The 19,106-nt window shown below is 41.0% G+C and overlaps 2 protein-coding genes across 2 annotated transcripts; one reads left to right on the top strand and one right to left on the bottom strand.

Annotated features, from left to right (window-relative positions):
- The first annotated feature begins 390 nt into the window (after positions 1-390).
- Positions 391-13,999, top strand: LOC106564737 (collagen alpha-1(IX) chain). The gene is made up of 32 exons (XM_014131047.2): positions 391-670; positions 1,276-1,350; positions 1,537-1,575; positions 1,666-1,728; positions 3,250-3,303; positions 3,530-3,565; positions 5,069-5,092; positions 5,201-5,254; positions 5,419-5,472; positions 5,750-5,782; positions 5,921-5,977; positions 6,083-6,136; positions 6,230-6,283; positions 6,477-6,530; positions 6,763-6,816; positions 6,955-7,008; positions 7,226-7,279; positions 7,474-7,527; positions 7,631-7,684; positions 7,797-7,841; positions 7,944-7,997; positions 8,146-8,199; positions 8,602-8,655; positions 10,196-10,267; positions 10,355-10,390; positions 10,643-10,687; positions 10,773-10,805; positions 11,203-11,349; positions 12,033-12,087; positions 12,224-12,412; positions 12,642-12,719; positions 12,909-13,999. Exons 1-32 carry the CDS (start codon positions 596-598, stop codon positions 13,112-13,114), a joined length of 2,064 nt encoding a protein of 687 aa, XP_013986522.1. The 5' UTR covers positions 391-595; the 3' UTR covers positions 13,115-13,999.
- An 808-nt stretch (positions 14,000-14,807) lies between these two features.
- On the bottom strand, positions 14,808-18,858 carry tp4a1 (tyrosine phosphatase type IVA 1). The gene is given in 6 exon segments (NM_001165365.1): positions 14,808-15,899; positions 16,186-16,260; positions 16,515-16,645; positions 16,738-16,830; positions 17,043-17,637; positions 18,748-18,858. Coding segments are annotated over 5 exon segments (522 nt in total). The 5' UTR covers positions 17,148-17,637; positions 18,748-18,858; the 3' UTR covers positions 14,808-15,781.
- Between the last annotated feature and the right edge of the window lie 248 nt (positions 18,859-19,106).

Raw genomic sequence — 19,106 nt, 5'->3', positions numbered from 1 at the left:
GGATATGTGTTGAATAATAGATCTCACTCACGTTTATCTATTGTAGGCCGACGCCTACGTGATGTTCCCACAATGTCCAAAATCAAATCAGGCTGACAGATTTAAATTCATTTTGCTCTCTCATTTACAAACTCTATGTTGAAGAAATATTGCATTGATGATTGCAACAGCAACATCATTTATGATGTATGTTATACCTGTTCAGAAGTAGGTTAGGTTTTGTCCTATGCTATTTGGGAAAAGGTTGGATTTGTTTTTTGTTTTTGTACAATTTGTAAAAAACTGTTGGAATACAAGCGTTTAGTTCACAAACTACAAGTCAGCGAAAGTTGCAGGTATTTATACGTATTGAGAGAACATTCCAAATCCCACCCACTGTCTCACAGAGAACCCCTCCCCTTGCGCGCACCTTCCATCTCTCCTCCAACCACTTACCAGCTCTCCAGTCCATCATGAATAAACATGCATTTTAATAGTACATGGTACCTTTCAGTCTACTGTGAGGTTCAGTTGGGGAATATTGACAGGTGGTCCGTAAATCCCAACTAATCCGGTAAAAGGGACGTTTTGCGTCTTCTGTGTCTTTAGGAAGACCATGGCTCGCGCCAGGATATATCGGGAGTCATTGCTGGTGATTTTATTGCAAATCGTCCTAATTTGCTCCGCTCAGGTAAATCACAAATTACGGTTATTTTCTTCTCCAATGGTTCACACCGATTTGTTTGCCAGCCACAATGTATAACTGGTTTGTATGACAGGCATGTATGACTGCTTTTCTTGAGATTATATTGTCCTGTGTTATTGGGATATAATTTCCCATGGATGGGATAGGCTGGGATGGGATGCTCAGACTCCCAAATGTTTTGAAACACACCTTCTATGCATTTACAGATTCGTTGAATCATATAGTTTACAAATACATTACCATAATATGCCTATTGATCAGTGGACTATTTCTTTCTTTTGTAAATAGCTGCATGATTTAGAGGTGTGTGTGTAGGGCAAATAACATAACAGCTGCCTGTGCTGACATATGGATCCAATAGGTTGGAATCTCAACAAAAATATTCTCAACTTATGTAGTTACATAGAGTGGTCCCTTGTATAGTGGATAAAGGCTTGTGGTTTTCTTTTCTTGACCTTTCTCCCCACAAAAAGAGTAATTTCACACAATGGAGCTCTTTGTGTGAGGTGACCAAAGCACTGCCATCAGCCATGATTTGGAGATACATTTCAGTAGAGGCTCTTTAAACGATTTTGTGCATTTATCTACAGAGGGGCCCGGTCGGTCCCAGAGGCCCCGCAGGACCCCCTGGTATAGCAGGCGTGCCTGGAGTCGACGGCATTGATGTGAGATATCTTTTGATTTCATATTTTATTGTTTATTTGTGTCATTTCAGGCTTCAGACTTATCTGTTGAACAGCACCTCACCTGGTACAGACCAACATTAATTGTGTTTTTCTGTCATTTTCAACCTATAGTGGAGTTTTACATGGTTATTAAATAAACATTCCTTTTTTCCTCTTTCATTTCAGGGAGACAGAGGGGACGATAACTTCATAGAAGGCGGCCCTGTGAGTGGACTATCATTTCCTTTGCCATAACCTACCAATAAATGGTTAATACATTTTAGCATGGTATTGAAATGGTCACTCTGTTCCCAGGGTCCTGATGGGGAAGACGGCAAACCAGGAACTCCCGGAACAGCCGGCCTACCAGGGGCAGACGTAAGTTACACAGAATACACACATTTACAACAGTTTATTATTCATACTCCCCAAGCAGGAAACCTTAGTACAAAATCAGATAACAGACTCCACTGAGTCTACTGAACATCTGTAACTTCTGAAACTCAAGGGACTGAAAATCTGTGGTACTACTGCTGTGTGAGTCGTTTATATTGGCTCCTGAGCAAAAGGTTTGGGGGGGAGAGAATCAGTGGAATACATCAACCTGGGTATTTAGGGGAGAGAGGAGAATGCTTCAAATAGCTTCCTGACTGAAACAGAAACAGAGGTATTTTTGTGTGAGTCGGGGGGTGCAGGGGATTCGGCCGCCCAGTGATGGCTGATAGGAAAGAACTGTATGCTGGGAAAGGTGGAACAGAAGGGCCACAGTGTGTGTGCTGTCTGTTTGGGCGATAATGCTGAATACAGAATGGCTTATCAGATGAACTGCTGACTGCTGTGTGTCTGGCAGAGTTGGTAGTGTCCAGGTGTGTTGAGGTATGCACTAGTTTTGGCTGGGTAGCTCCCTATTCTCTTTTGTTTAGTGAATAGTGATCATATTTTAAGGAACAGCAAATACCTTGATAACACTGACTTCAAGTAGTCAACTATCATCCATTTTTTCTGTTTCTCTGTCCATAACTGGAGTCCTGATTTGAATGATTCCGGATTTCTGTTGTTTGTTGCCTGCCAAAGCTATTGACTAGTTCGAGAGTAGTAGTAGTTCCTTGATCTTGAGAGGATAGTTCAGAGCGTCTTCTCTTTTCAGTCCATTGATTCAAGCTTGGCGGAGGACTAGTTAGACTAATTAAGTGACCTATGGTTTATGTAAGTGGTGGAAGAGGGGAGGGGCTAAACAGTGTGAGAGAAGACACACCCCCATTTTAGTCTTATAATTGCTAAATTACTGTACAGGAAACATGTAATCCATGAAAGGTCAATGATGAAAATATGCAATGGTTTAGTTAGTACATTGTTTAATTAGAGCATTGATCACATACTGTGTAATGTATTATCGTCTAGATACAAAGTGGAATATAAGAGTTGTCTCAATTGAGATGCCTTCCATAATTTGTCGAAATCTTGTTCATAAATTATAGATTTGGATTACAAACCTTCCTTTGTGTTTATCAAACGCAAATTGAATTAAGGAAATCAGATTTATAGTAATATTGCCTTGAAGTAAGGCAACCCTGTTACTAATGGTGATCTCAGAGTGTACTGTGTCAGCAACTCAGTGTTGGAACAGTTCCATTTCAAATCAATTCATTTCAGGAATGGAGGAATGGATGGATTGCCTATTGTTTCTAATGAATATTTTCACAATCAGTCCTTTTGTAATTTCCCAGGAGTCTCATTGAATACTTGTAAAGAATAAAATATAGAATATCACACTAAGAAGGGGTAACAGACCATGAAATTAGCTCTTTAACTGGAGGGCATAAGACACGTATTGAAGTTTTATATTGTTTACTCATTCATATTTTTGTGTGGTTGATATAAGCTTTGTTTTCTCTATAGGGTGCCACTGGACCTGTTGGAGATCTCGGCCCAGATGGGCCTCCTGGACCAAAAGTATGTTTTCTTTATTTGAAATGAAATGTATCCATAACCTTCCTATCGGTCTAATATCTATATTACTGAAATATAATGCATATACACTCTCAGTACTCAGTGTGTGGAGCTGGTCAGAAGAGTATGAATGAGAAAATATCAGTATGATCCAAAGCAATGAAAGGTTGAGATTGTTTCGCTGCCATGTTATTGTCATCACCAACCATCTTGTGTGCTTCTCTATCAGGGTGAACCCGGAGAGGCTGGGGAAGTCGGGGAGATTGTAAGTAAGCATGGTTAACTAAATGTATTAATATAATGTATGTATAATAGGGATGTAGTAGGGGTATTGTCTATTATGACATAGCCTATGGCAATCGTGCAGAAATGACCGAACATCATCTGGAAAGGGATCGACCTCACTTGTTTCAATGGATTATTACATTACCATAAGGATGGGACCCTCCCCTCCAAGGACTTGTCTTACCCATCCACTGAAATGACTGGAAATCTGGAATAGGCTACTCCCTTTCAAGGACCATGTAACAAAAGGACACACCCATAAAATGGTCTAATGCTTTGTTCATAATCAAGTGGGAAGGTGGTAATTACCAGTTGTGGATTTATAAATACAAGTTGGGTGCATTCACGTTTTGGGAAATACCATCAAACATGGGGCTCATTAGAAGGCTTGTGATTGTTTTGTTCTTTTTTGCCCATAACAAGTATTTCTAGAGCTGCGTTCACTTTCTAAATTAAAAGGAAGATGAACAGAATACATTTTCTATCAACAATTTGCATTTTTTTCTTACCATAAACAACAACTGCTGAAGATGCCGCCATGCTTGCTGTCTTTTTTCTTGACAAATGACAACAGAGAGGTGCAAGTGACAAACTCGGAGCACGTGGATGATAGATGAGTTTCCCACTAGTAATTGCCAGTGGATTTTTCACAGTTGTATGCTGGTATTTACGGAATTATGAGATGTTGTGAACTCGGCATAACACACCTTTATAAGTATTGTACACAGACACCCATTGGTTGACCTGAAATCATATATGACATAAATACGCCCACCTAGGATATGACACTTATAAGGATACAATATCTATTTAAGGGTATGACATACTATAAGGACTGATTTATTGAAACTGCATTGTTTAAAATTGTACATTTTATTACTGTACCCTTGATACTGCATTGATTAACTTGTTTATACAGAAAAATTTAACTTTACCTCAATTTTACACCATCAAGTCTCTCCATGAATGGGGGTAGAAGCTGTTAAGAAGCCTTTTTGACCTAGACTTGGCGCTCCAGTATCGCTTTCTCTGCTACAACACAGCAAGTGGTACCGGAGCTCCAAGTCTAGGTCAAAAAGGCTTCTTAACAGCTTCTACCCCCAAGCCATTAGGCTCTTGAACAGCTAATCAAATGGCTACCTGGACTATTTGCACTGTCCCCACCCGACCCCCCATTTTTACGCTGCTGCTACTCTCTGTTTATTATCCATGCATAGTCACTTTACCTCTACCTACATGTACATATTACCTCAATTACCTTGACTAACCGGTGCCCCTGCACATTGACTCTGTACTGGAACCCCCTGTATATAGCCTCACTACTGTTATTTTATTGTTGCTCCTTAATTCTTTGTTATATTTTATAAATGTTTTCTTAAAACTGCATTGTTGGTTAAGGGCTTGTAAGTAAGCATTTCACTCTAATGTGAACCTGTTGTATTCGGCACAAAATTTGATTTGAATTCTCTTTTGTCTACCACAGGGCGAGGGACCTGATGGGACTGATGTGAGTACTTAACCATTTTCCCCACACCTGAATAAGGAAGAATGTATTTAAATACAAGAGAATTCAGTACATTACGACTGTGTCATGTCCTTTTTGTTTCACTGACAGGGAGCAGCTGGTGCACAAGGGTTGGTGGGCGAGCTTGGCAAAGTCGGAACCCCGGTGAGTACTGCCTTTTTAACATTTAGAAAATGATGGCTAGGTACACAGGGCATCCAACTGTTTCAATATCTTATTATATTGCAGTTAATACAGCGATATTGACTTCTACTTGTTAAATTATTGCATTCATTCACCTGTAAACATATTATTATTATTATTTACAGGGATCACAGGGCAGGAAGGGGCCAGTTGGGCTTCCCGGACCTGCAGGGCCCAGGGTAAATATATTTATTTTCATGATGAATTAGTTCCATATTAGTGTTGTCATCCTTAGTACAGTAGGACAACACATGTGAGTCCCATGTGATGTAATAGCGGCATGGTTCTGTGTGCCATGAAAAGTATCAAAGGGGAGACAGACAATTTACAGCATCCTGTACATTTTTAAGAGCATTGCAACAACCAGCCTGTATGACAACCAGCCCCTGTTTCGCCGACAATAACTTCAAACACAGAAATGTCATTAAAATGGTGTTTTTCTCTTTTTCTCCCCAGGGTCTTCCTGGCGTGTATAAGGGGGAAGACCTGGTAAGGCGTTCACAAGTTTCCTTTAAGGGCACCACAGCTATGCATGTGTACCCTGATGCTGATGATGGGGAACTTTTCAGCAGAGCCCTCCTGTGGGCTCTTAGATGACCTCAAATAGGCTTTACTTGTGTTTTTCAGTGTCCCAATGCCTGTCCTTCAGGTCTTAACGGATATTCTGGCCTCCCAGGCATGAAGGTGACTGTATAACAAATACTCATACTATACTATGGTTTCTCATTGATACTAATATACTATAGATGTTGATGCTGTATCTTGTAACATTATATGGTTTCTCTTTAGGGCCACAAAGGGGTAAAAGGAGAGTCTGGTGAGCCTGGAAAGCAAGGACACAAGGTAACGTCTCCCTCTTTTTACCCAGATAAATTATCAACAACTACAATAAGGTCAATAATAATGACTGTGACATTTGTTTGATGTTTTCTACAGGGAGAAGAAGGAGACCAGGCAGGAGAGGGCGAGATGGGAGCTCAAGGGCTACCAGTAAAATATTTTAATATTTCTCTCACAAATCTGTATCAATATGAATGTGTCATTCACAATGTGGCTATGATACATGTATTTTTTTTATTGAAATTGGCTTCTCTCTCTCTCTCTCTCTCTCTCTCTCTCTCTCACACACACACACACACTATTATCTCTCACACACTATTATCTCTCTGCTGAGTGATTTTAGGGCCAAGGGGGACCCAGGGGAATAACAGGCATGATGGGCCTCAAAGGTGACAGGGTAAGGGTCATGAGGTCACACATTGCTTGACATCATAGGATGAATGCCCAAGATGAACGATGTACTGTATATTACTGCCATCCTCAGCGGGTGTAATATTGCTGTAGAAATTACTTCAGCTTGGCCTGTTTCAGCACTGCCAAACCCCAACATCCCAGAACTTATGTTTGAGCACACTAGTAAATGCATAAAAAAAACGTATATTTGACATCTGAAATGTGTTTGATAACAGGGACCACGTGGAACGTTTGGAGATCTCGGTCCCCAGGGAATTCAGGGTGGCTCAGTAAGTGCCTGTCTTATTTTTAACACTGTGACGTTCACCTCTTTTTCACCATGACCTCTTTGCCACTACTCACATTACAGTAACATCTGAACTTATATTCTACTATTTTGGTTTAAGAAATGTGTTTTTCTTTTATAGGGTGACGTGGGCCAAAGAGGAGTAGTGGGCGAGACTGGACCAAACGGTGGTCAAGTAAGTACTAAAACATCACACCATCATACAAATATATTATCACTGTTATATCATCATTATTATTATTACTGTTATAGTATCACTGCAGAACAACAGAGCACATGGTCATTCACTTTCAAAAGAAAAAACCTGCCGTCAATTCATACAGGTGCACTCTATCTATCTATCAAATAATGTACAGTAGAAAGACTTTTATTCACTGTGTGTTGTTTTGCAGGGGGCCCGAGGGCCACAAGGAATAAGGGGCCTTCCAGGGGGGAAAGGGGAGCCTGTAAGTATTGTACACACCACAGCCTTACTAAATCTGATTTATTATCGACTAACATCTCATCTATGACATCTATGACGTTACACACAGCATGAGCTGTGAGTTCATGGACTCCATACAGCTGACTCAATACACATGCCATGAAGCTAATCTTCTTTGTTAACGCTCAACTTCCCTGTTCTTTCTCCCATGGACAGGGTCTAGCTGGGCCCGATGGACGTGAAGGAATTCCCGGATTGCCAGCATCTAAGGTACAGCTCAAACTGCTGTTCAAAGACATAGACTAAATGAGGATGTACACACAGGAAATAAGTAAGATTGACAAGCTGTTGTTTTTTTCTCTATCCTTTTAAGGGTATTACTGGGAAAGTTGGCAGTCCAGGTGATGCTGGGCTCCAAGGACTTCCTGTAAGTGTGACCTCTGACCCCTAGCATCTCTGATTCATCATATCCATTCTACATTTGTATTTGTTTGGGTTTGTTTGGTTGTTCATTTGTTTTGATGTGATTCTCGCCATAGGGTTTGCCAGGCGCTTATGGTCCAAAAGGACAAAGTGGCGAGATGGTAGGGGAATATTTTAAATGTATGAATAAAATCAGCTATTGACCACACAGTAAATTAATCTCTATTATAGGGAATCTTATGTTTTCCTCTCTTTGTTACTAGGGTAACTCTGGCGACCCAGGTTCTGTAGGACTAATGGGGTCTCCTGGGAAATCAGTAAGTCAAGAGAAATTCTATTGATAAAAATTAAATCACATTAATTGACAGTGATGAAACAAAATACTTTGATACAGTATACATAATATCCCTTTCATACTTGCACCAGTAGCATGAGAGATCTCATGGTGACTTGCTTTGTTTACAGGGGGAACGTGGCGAGCAGGGAGAAGTAGGACCTGTCGGAGCAAGAGGTGGACCAGTGAGTATGTTCTATAGTTATATGTGATTCACTGTGAGAAAGCCATCCATGTTAAAACACAATCAAGTTGGATTACTCTTTTCAAGGTCTACGAACTTCAGCAGTTTGAATAAATGATCTGGAACTGTGTGATTTGGCAACCGTTTTAGGGTTAGGGAATTAGGGCTAAAGGTGTGAGCTAAATAACTGAACAATAGAATTAACAAGATCAGCACAAAGCATTTGAACTCTATTGCCACGCACAACCTTTGCTCTATTATTCTATAAGCATTGTTCAACAAGCTCAGAACTTCATGTGATTCATTTGGGAAGGTCTTGGACTACAAGACTATAATAAATCTGCACCTGCGCCACAATTGCTTCTCTATAACTTCCTATTCTTCTTCTCTTATTTCGCTGTAGGGTGAAAGAGGAGTGCGTGGCCCAGACGGACCTGCAGGGGCACCAGGACCCAGGGTAAGTCAACAGCCCAACAGACCATTATAACTGACATACTCATAGCCCCAAAACAAGCCCATTATATGTATCCTGAACCACAATAAATAAAGCCTTTGACAATTTCTCGTAGACATCCATACAAGTATCATGGTATGAACCATGATTATCAAACTGACCAATGAACTTGAAACATACACATGAAGTAGGCTAAGATGCTGGTGAAATCTGTAACCTGGGTAGTAAATAGGTGGAAGACTAGAGGGAGTTGAGCATCTTCAAGCACAGAACCCTGTGGTGCTCCAGTCATCAGACTTTGTTGTGAGAAAATGCAAGGATTGGTAAGGTAAGATGCAGACAAGGAAATATCGGAGTGACACCAGTTCAATTCGGAATACAGAACAGGATTTTGTGGTTTGCAATGTGATGGATTATGATGCTACTGTGATGGGGAAAGAAGAGGAAGACAAGAACATGATGAAGATGGTGTGAAAGAGGAGGAAGAAGAAAACAAAGAGTATGAAATAAATGACCTTTTTAGGATCATGTGCTGTGTGGCAAGAACAAAGTCGATGCTGGTCTCTCAACATTTACTAGGGTGGCCATTAAAATGATGTTGATATAATTGTATATGTAATTATTTATGCTTACTTTCCTCATATGTTATTTTCATTACAATGCCTTTCCTGCCCTACCTTTCCTGGAACTACGACACCTCAGAGTGCAAATAACACAAGCCGCCCCCATCCATACCAACAGTCTTTTGCTATTTATATATGACATAACATCAGTATAAACAATGCACTGAGTGTACAAAACATTAGAAACACCTGCTCTTTCCATGACATAGACTGACCAGGTGAATCCAGGTGGAAGCTATGATCCCTTGATGTTCTTTGTTAAATTCACTTAAGGCAAAACAGGGGGTGCAACTCAATAGTAGGAAGGTGTTCTTAATGTTTTGTACACTCAGTGTATATTGCTATTATCTGGTATCATTCCATACATATACAATTTAACATTGGCGTCATTACCATAGTAACCATTCAGCTCAACCAAGCTGAATACCAGTGACTAAGAGCAAACCCACTCCAAGCAAGTGGAGCCGTATGCTCTCTCATATTGAGAGTGGCAGCCCTTTTTAAGCCTCCAGACTGCAGTAATACTGTAATCCGCTGATGAGGGGGCATGAATGGAGTCCTGTTACACTGGTCCATGGGCCCAGGGGTATTTCTTCAGAGAGGAGGATTCAGGCCAGGAAAATAAGCTGAAAAGGCCTGAAAGAACCCTCTGTTTCCCAGGAATTCCTTAAACCAGTCGGCCGAGGGTATGCCACAATCAGTACCCACACCTCCAAAACATCTCATGGAGTGTGTCCCCAATAACCTTTCCAGCTCACCCCCGTTTAGACATGTTTTTTTTCCAGCTAAAAATATTTTTGGGTGCAAATGTAGTCAGCTGAAGGCAAGGGGGGAGGTTGGGTGCGTTGCACAGGCAATCCACTGTGTTTGAGTTTAAGTGTGTGTGTGTGTATGTATATATATTTATTTCCTTTTTACAGGGAGGTAAAGGGGATCTCGGGCTTCCTGGTTTGCCTGGCCCTGCCGGCCTGGTTGGACAGAATGGAGACAGGGTAAGGAATATAAAAGGTACCACTAAAGCAGAAGCAGAAATACATGTGTAAAAGCAAAATATAATGTTCATTTTCCTATCTCTCCAGGGTGGAGTCGGTTTGACCGGTGCTCAAGGAGAACAAGTAAGTTCTATCAATACCATCTCAACTGACCGAATAGTACATTCCTCCATAAGGGAGGTGACCATATTCTATGTAGCCATCAAATTATGGAAGAAGATGAATGGAGTGAATTCAAATGAGTAACATCAAGCACTAGGAGCTACCAGAATAGTACAGAAGGCCCCACCAAGGCCTACTTGGGATGGATACATGTTAATGATCCTGTAAGACATGTGTTTTCTCTAACAAAGACATTTCTACTCGTTGATTTAGGGAGAAGCAGGTTCAGAGGGCACAGCGGGAGACAGAGGGGACTTTGTGAGTAAATACATAAAGAAAAAACGTTGCTGTGCCCAACATTTGTTTTTTAAAGTAAAAGAGTACTGATTCTGTTTTATTATAGGGTGACGAAGGGGAGCCAGGAGAGAAAGGATCGGTGAGTCCAGTTTATAGCACTGCTTACTGCTACAGCTCTCTGTTGACATGGACTAGGCCAATTATGTCCAGTACACATAATGTGATACCTGTTCGTCCCAAAATCATGGAGGACTCATCATGATTAGATCCCACAACTTTATACCGCTGTCTAATGCTAGAGGTCACGTACAAGTGAGCGTCATCATTTCTCATTACTGAATCACTTCACAGTGTTTGTGCCATGTCAAAAGAAAGCCTTGCACACTGTAGGACTACATGCCTGAAACACATGATCCTAGACCTAGACAGACAGCATTGTCTATCCTCCCAATGGTGCAGTCTGTGTAATTCAATTTTACCTTTTGTTTTGAATGAATGCTGAATGCCATTGTGTCGCGCTCTGTCGCTGTTTTCAGACGGGCAGACCAGGAGAGACTGGAAACAAAGGGCCGGAGGGCGGCCGGGGCATACCAGGCCCAGAGGGCAAGCCGGGCCAACCTGGACCACGTGGTATGCAGGGAGACAGAGGGGTGCCAGGACTGCCAGGGACACAGGGGCCAGCGGTAGGCCCTTTAACAATTAACCAGATCTGAGGGCCTGAAACAGAGCAGGAGTCAAAAAGAAATGTTTCTTAGTACTGCACTCATATGGAGTAGACTGGAGGAGACAGCAGAATTCACATGATGACTTTGCCCTGTGTTAAAGACACGCTCCCGAACTTTGACGTCTACTAAGTATTTTTGGGGCTGTATGTGTTTTGGGCTGTATGTGTCAATGTGTAGTTTATACATGCATAATCTATGAGAATGACTGTCTTACCTCAATTAGTCACGAAATCCCTCGTTTGAAAGCGACTGTTTTTCTGGAAGCTGTGCTGCGCCATTTTCCCTACATATTCCCCCATGTGGGCCAGCCCCCTAGCAATTTGAGTTCTAGCCAATGAGCTTCAGCCCCTCTCCATTTGAGTGACAGCTAGTAAGAGGCACACACAGCAGAGCGAGAGAGAGATCATTGACGTGTTGCACATATCTGCACATATGTGACACAATAGGCAATTTTCGTGGACCACTTTTGGCCCATGAGCGCTACATTCAGAACTACTGGCTAAAGAGTTTACCAGTGAATCTCTTTAAGTATGTCCATGGGTTAAGACATTTCATGAAAAAAAAGCCTGTGTAGCTAGCTATGAATAGCATTAGTTACCGGTTAACACCACAATTCTCTCAACAACCACCTGTTTTCCCAGGGGAAAAAACCAAGCGATACACACATCACACAAGTTTGCATGAGGGTAATGCAAGGTAAGTCATGATCATTTTCATATCAAACTCTTATCCATTTGATATTGACCATTACTGAACCCATCACATTTGATAAGGCAGGTCCATAGGTTTCATTGAACTGACCCCCCCATCCTTTTCCCTTCCTGTGCCACAGAGCAGCTAGCCCAGCTAGCAGCCAGCCTGAGGAGGCCTGAGGCAGGAATCTCTGGACTGCCAGGTCCCCCTGGCCCCCCTGGTCCTGCAGGCCCCTCCGGAGAGAACGGCTACCCAGGACTGGACGGGGCCAGAGGACTGCCAGGTCTCAAAGGACCTCCAGGGCTACTGGGTCGCAAAGGGCCCAAAGGTGAGGTCCTGGGTCTCTGAAGATGGTGGAAATATATCCTAAATGTAATATTATGGCCTAGTTTGTTAAGACAATGACAAGTTGGTTGAAGCAGGCTGGTAGCAGTAGTATAAGTGATCTCCATTTGAATAATTAGGATTGTTTGTGCAATCACAAGTGAAGTTCACTACAGCCATCCTGCATCACTAAACGTTACTTTAATTGATGATAATGTATACGTTCTGCGTAGGTGACACGGGCGACAGAGGAGACAGAGGACCCACAGCGAGAGGGGATAAAGGAGCACCTGGAGCACCCGGTCTACCAGGTAAAGATATCAGTCACAAGAGTATTATAAGGCTACATGCCCATACCATAATAATGAAGGCTATAGCCATAAACACTGTGCTAACCCAATATGCGCCAAGTCTCTATATGCTCAGCTATAACATGGTTCGCTAGCTATTTAGTAGTTCCACATTCATGTACAAATCTCAACTGACCACTCTATCCACAGGTGATCACGGTAGAGCCGCCTATGGCACAGACGGCCGCGATGGCGAGAGAGGGCCACGCGGCGTTCCCGGTATTCCCGGCGTTCCAGGGCCTCCTGGTCGTCCTGGCCTCAATGGCTACTGCGAGTCGTCACAGTGCATCCTTCCTATGGTGGCGTCACCGATATCGGCAAAAGATTCCAGCATGAAAGGGCCAAATGAGGAATAAGATGTGAGTCGGAGACCCAACGGGTCCCTGAACTTAGGGGCCACAGGGGCCAAACTATTGAGAGACTAATGGAGGAACTAACTAACGCGCCACGGAAGATCAGGGTTGGGGTCAATTCCATTTCATTTCCGTCAATTCAGGAAGTAAACTGAAATTCTAATTCAAAAATGTTTCCATTGAAAAGCAGGAAATGGAATTGAACTGGAATTTCAGTTAATTTCCTGATTTGAATGAATTCAAATTGAAATTAGATGAAAATGTACCCCCAACCCTGTGGAAGAAACATGACTTTGTTTGATGTGTTTTGACTGTTTGTTTGTATTTTGTTTTATTGTTTCAGTACTCCTTAGCTCTTGGAACACCCCTATCCCTTTTTTTTTTACCTCAGCTCTAGCTTTTGCCATCTTTGCACTGTGATATAAAAAGACCATTACATTTTTTGGGCAAACTAATTGTGATTTTATTGGGTACTGTAGGCTTGGTGTTTTGTTAAATATGAACCAAGTTAAAACCAAAACAGACCAGACTAACTGTGCTTTAAGCGACAATGTACCAACCTTTTTTAATTCACAGAATTCTGTATGTTTATGTATTTGTGTCAATACCGAACTTTCATACAAATTACCGGTATACTGTTGGTTCAATGACTTTCATTTGTTTGCAAGTATCTTTGTTGCATATTCACTCACCATCCCCTATGCTTTCTCTTCCTGATGTAGGATTTTCTTTGTCATGATGACTGTTTTTGTGATGGGAGAACTAGGACGGCAGTGTTGTTTGAAGACATATGTAGAAATTGTATATGCCATTCTTATTTATTATAAAGGTCGGAGGAGGTGACATCAAAGGTTGTACAAAAGAGAAAATAAACACATTTTGATAAAGTCTTGCATGTTTTGTATGAACGACTACAACGAAAATCCAGCAACATGTTTTTCAGCTAATTTCACACATCTCCAGTAGGCCTTAAAGAGACATTTTCTGAGGCATGCTGAGTTCTACAGACTGGATGGCCTGTGGGTACAACTATAGCCACAAGGTGACACTAACAACCTTGACTGTCACCAGATCCAGGGTGTAACCAACAGCCATTTAACAAAATATCTCCACAAATGGATTTGATTCATTTGCTGAAAATGCTGTTTGTCTTTGTGCATTAGACTGTAGTTTCCCTACGCAGAAGAAGATTCTTGTTATTAAGTATGCCTTGAGGGACATGTAACAGGGTAGGGGAGGGTTGAATCAGTAAATTACTCACCTGTAATTGAGCCCACGCTTCTCATTTAAACCAAATGCAGTTATGTATACCTTAATTATAGCATGTGTCACTAAATGTATTAAACTTACATTATCAGTTTCAAGCCGTTTCCTGTGGGAAAACCTCTCCCATGACTCTGCACGGCTTGTTTTTTTGGGATATTCTGGCATAATTATTTCATTAGCTGAATTGGTTTCTCATGATCTTCTATGAAACAGTATGTAAACTTCCTCTTTCTCTGCCACAGTTCCAATCAGCAGTCCCATAGACAGATCTGACTCTTTGTTAGTGCCAATGCTGGTACTACAGGCAGAACAAGCTCACTGGGACAATCCATTAAACCAAACAAGGCCAATGTATTATAGGCATTATAGGCCTTCACTAATGGGAGTTCAATAGGATATCAAAGTGCATTAAATGCCATTCAAAACCAAGTTCAGTGTATCATTTTAATGTACTCTCACAAGTTGGTGAACAGTTACAATTTGTCGCTCACGGTACTAAAACACACATCCATTGATAGTATAAATAGCCAACCTAACAATACACATTTTCAAATACATAAATCATCAAGTATCCAAGTATTAAGTTACGCACATCAAAATAAAAAGGCATACAAAATATCGCAGACATTGAAGTCCAGTTTCAAAGCGAAAAACACAAATCACATTTCAGACATGGCAGTAATTAATCAACAAGGTTTGATAAGAGAAAATAAAAAAATAAAAAGGTCCCAGACTTTCAATAAACAAATATTGCAACAATTAAGCATTTCATATTAAAAATAGTTACTGAAAGGACTTAAGTGTGTAGACGTCCTGCACAAGACAAAGGCAACATTCTTTTGTTCCAAGTAAAAAAATGAGACCTTTTCTAATGTAGTGGATGACAAACCCACTCGATTGCCTTTTTGTTCCATTTTAATTGTAAGGCATTTCAAGTTTTAACCATGTGGAGGAAGGCATACATCTTTCTATTCAGTATTGAACTGAATCATAAAATTTTAAGGGATACCTAACTACTCATGTTAAATCATCGTTACAGTACTTTTTAAAATATATTTTTAAAGTAATAAGCACCCTTGCCAATTAAAACCTTGGGATGTGTTCAACATGTATAAACCAACATCTGGAGGTTCACAAAATTACTTCACTGGCTGTGCTCCTTTCCAATTCTAAGGACACACATAGAGAACACTCACTCACTGTCACTTGTTCACAAACTAACCTCTTTATTGACACTTTTTAATTGAGAAGGGAAAACTTTAATTATTTGAGAATGAATTTCCAATGGAAATACTTCAACACAATGGATTTACTAAGAAAAAAACAAGCCTGCCAGGTAGATAAGATAAAGAAATGAATGTATTTTATAGGGGCATTGTTGGCATGGACTAGGAGTTAGTTTTACTACTGGATGCAGCAGTTGTTGCGGTGGCCGTTGGAGTCTTTGAAGCGCAGGCGCATCTTTGGACGATACTTCTCCAGGTAGAAAAGCTGCTTGCTGTTGAACGCTCCACGACGCTTCCTGTTACGAGAGAAAATACATTGTCATTTCACATTATCTAAATTGCAGGTCAGTGATATTAATTTAAAACAGTGGGTTTTATAGACTAGCCTCCCTTTTTGAATGAAATTACCCACTGTTACAATGTACTTACACTGTACTAAGGGTTAAGGTACATAATGCAATTTCAACTTCTCAATTGCAGCTCAGTCCAATTCTTTCAAAACAATGCGTTTTAGCCTCCATTTTAAAATGCTGCAGCTACAGTATATAGAGATCTACATAAGTGTATTTGCATCAGACTTACTGCCGGATGAACTGGACAGCATCTTCATACTTCATCCCACATTCAATCAAAGCCAGGGCAACCATGACAGGGGCTCTAGGAGTATAACATAACAAAAACTTTGGAAATACTCAGAAGAAAAGTTGACAAAAGGCAGTTAGGGTTAGGGTACTATGGGACTTTTTAATACTGTGTATCATGGCTAATTGTTTTTTGGCATTCTTACCAAAGAACTAGCATCATCAATCTAACACAATTCTGAATATAAATACTTATTACATGTTTAAAAATCCTTGTTACAGGATTATAAGTGTTTCTATACTAAGAGGGAAATAAGAACACTAGTTTACCTCCCCAGGCCAGCTACACAGTGGACAGCAATGCAGCAACCAGGCTCCTCCCTAAACTTCGTCTTCAGGAGGTTCAACCAATCATCAACAATCTGGTTAGAGGGGGGAGCTCCATCATCAAACGCCCAATCCTATTGGTGGAGGAGGGGGAAATTAGTTCATCTGCCCTCTTTCTCAGAAACCAAAACAAAGATGGTAGTAAATAAGTGATGTTGAAGCTTACCAGAACCTGTATTCCCTCTTTCCCCACCAAGGTGGAATCATAGGTGGCCTCACATACTCTCACAACGGTGGTCACTCCATACTTCTTCAGTTCCTGTAGAAGAATGTACTTTTATTTTCATATGATCTGCAACATATTCCATTGTACATTTGACATACTACACAGGGAAAACATGTATATTTTCTAAACAGACCCTTTATACTATGGAAGAGAGGGACTACCTATGAGAATCCAGAACATTCATTACGTTTTATAACAAAATTAATTTCTGATATCGTCACGGTGTTAATGATGTGAGGGCTCACCTCAATGAATTTATTCAAGGTGGCATTGGTTGGATTGTGGGTAATGAGGAACCTCATGTTTTTGTAGGTGATCTCCACAGGGGCAGGTCGGTTCATACGCGCCATGGTGACAGACGAAAAAACGAGATCTCCCACAAAACAATCTAACAAAAACACTTATTTAGAGGGAATATCAACAAAATGTCAAACTATATTCCCGCAATAAAAATACACCGTGACCAGTGGGCTAAAGAAGGCTATGGAGCGAAAGGAGGTCGGATTTGGCAGAAAAAAGGGTGTGGACAACCAAAATCAAACCCCTTCTCCTTTGGGAAACAAGACAGGTTCCCCCTTGATTCTGACCAGGCGGAAGCCAACGAGGGCAGTGTGCAGCAGGTAGAGTTACCCCATCCAGGCTCGTTCTGCTGGTAGGTTAGGAGGTGTCCTGATCCTGCCAACGTTTCAGATCCTCCTCCTGTGGGTCCAATGTGTTCGGAGAGGAGGTGAGTTCTGCTGTTCACTCGTCTGCATAGGCAGCTGCGTGCTGTGCCTGGCAGTAGTCCCCACTGCCCTTCAGAAACTCCATAAATGTGTGACCCAGAACACCACAGAACTGCTGCAAGAGAAAAGAGGGGGAGGGAGTAAGATATAAGGCCTCTAAACTCAAGGGGGAAATGGCTAAAACAATTGAAAAAGAAAAGGTTATGGAAACACATAACTGCTGCTCTCTTTCAGCCCAGATCTAGTCTAACCATAGGTCTAACACGACTGCCAATGTGTGAAGGATGGATGTAGCTTACTAAGGCCTACAGTAGGTCGCTGTTCAACTCTACATATTCTTTAGAAATGCATACAAAAAGCAGTAATATCTACATATTAGGCCTACTATATGCCTCGTTGACAGAAGGAAAGATTTTAGAATTTCAGCAAAGCTATTTTTGACACAAGCCATGTATAACTCCCTTAGCCCTAAGCATTGTATATGTTTTTCTCTGGCTGGTGCTCCAAATACTGTCTAAGAAGCTTGAAATATGGATAGTTAATCCGATTTTTTTCCGTCTGGAAAATAATGTTTTGTTCTGAACATTAAAGCCAAATTGGACCTTGAATTAAGAGACAATACAATGACGTCAAACCTAGACGTCTGTCCAACGACAAAACCCAAACAAACCGAAATTTACATAAGTATGATAAAAGAGGATTTCTATAAAACTGTCCTTTGTGAGGGCAGACTCGGCGCCATCACCGGTATAGAGGCCTCATAGCCGAGCACTTGTAAAATGTCCATTGAGATACAGAAACACATTTTTTAATAGTGAGATATTTAGCGCCTCGTTTAAGTAAACTACAGTTAATTACGGTAAGAATGATTATAGAAACTGTCAATGATATTGCTGACAAGTTCATAAGAAAAATGCGTAAATTTTATACGACGGTAATAGCTACGTCAAATGCTTCTCAAAGGCGCTCCAAAGGCAACCCACCACCTCGTTTTACTCGAATAAAATGTAAATCTAACGGCAAAGCCCATTTAATTTCGCATACACCTTTGACATACCGTTAATCACAGGAAAAACTCACATGTATCAATTTCACAAAGACAACATAGCATTTGTCGAAGAGGCCCGATATTTAACATTTGAAAAATTTAAGACCAGTTGATACAGAATTACAACACGAGTCGCTACAATGTAACAAAAATATAGTTATGAAAATTTACACTTACTGGGATATGCTTACTCATTGAAGATTGTAGCTTAATCATACAGCCGGTCCCTAAAAATAAGTAAATATATTAAATGGTTTTGCACCATGCAGTCTAGGCAATTCCTCCGTGCGGAGTCGGCGTCTACTCGAATAGTACGACGCAAGGCAAACGGGCAATCACTATTCAGAGCTCGAGCTCTCTCGAAACCCCACCCTAGAAAGCCTACAAACTGGGCATGTTCTCTGGGATCAAATTGTAGTCCTGCGCAAAAGAAGCCAACTCTTTATTCAGGTTTATTCACCTCTGTTTGAATACTTAAGGATGGCTGATTATTGATTACCTATATAGTGCTAATCATTTAGGGCTTCCACTAGCGT

This window comes from Salmo salar, chromosome ssa12 (genome assembly GCF_905237065.1).
Source record: "Salmo salar chromosome ssa12, Ssal_v3.1, whole genome shotgun sequence".
Lineage (NCBI taxonomy): Eukaryota > Metazoa > Chordata > Actinopteri > Salmoniformes > Salmonidae > Salmo > Salmo salar.
This window is presented reverse-complemented; position numbering and strand designations above follow the sequence as displayed.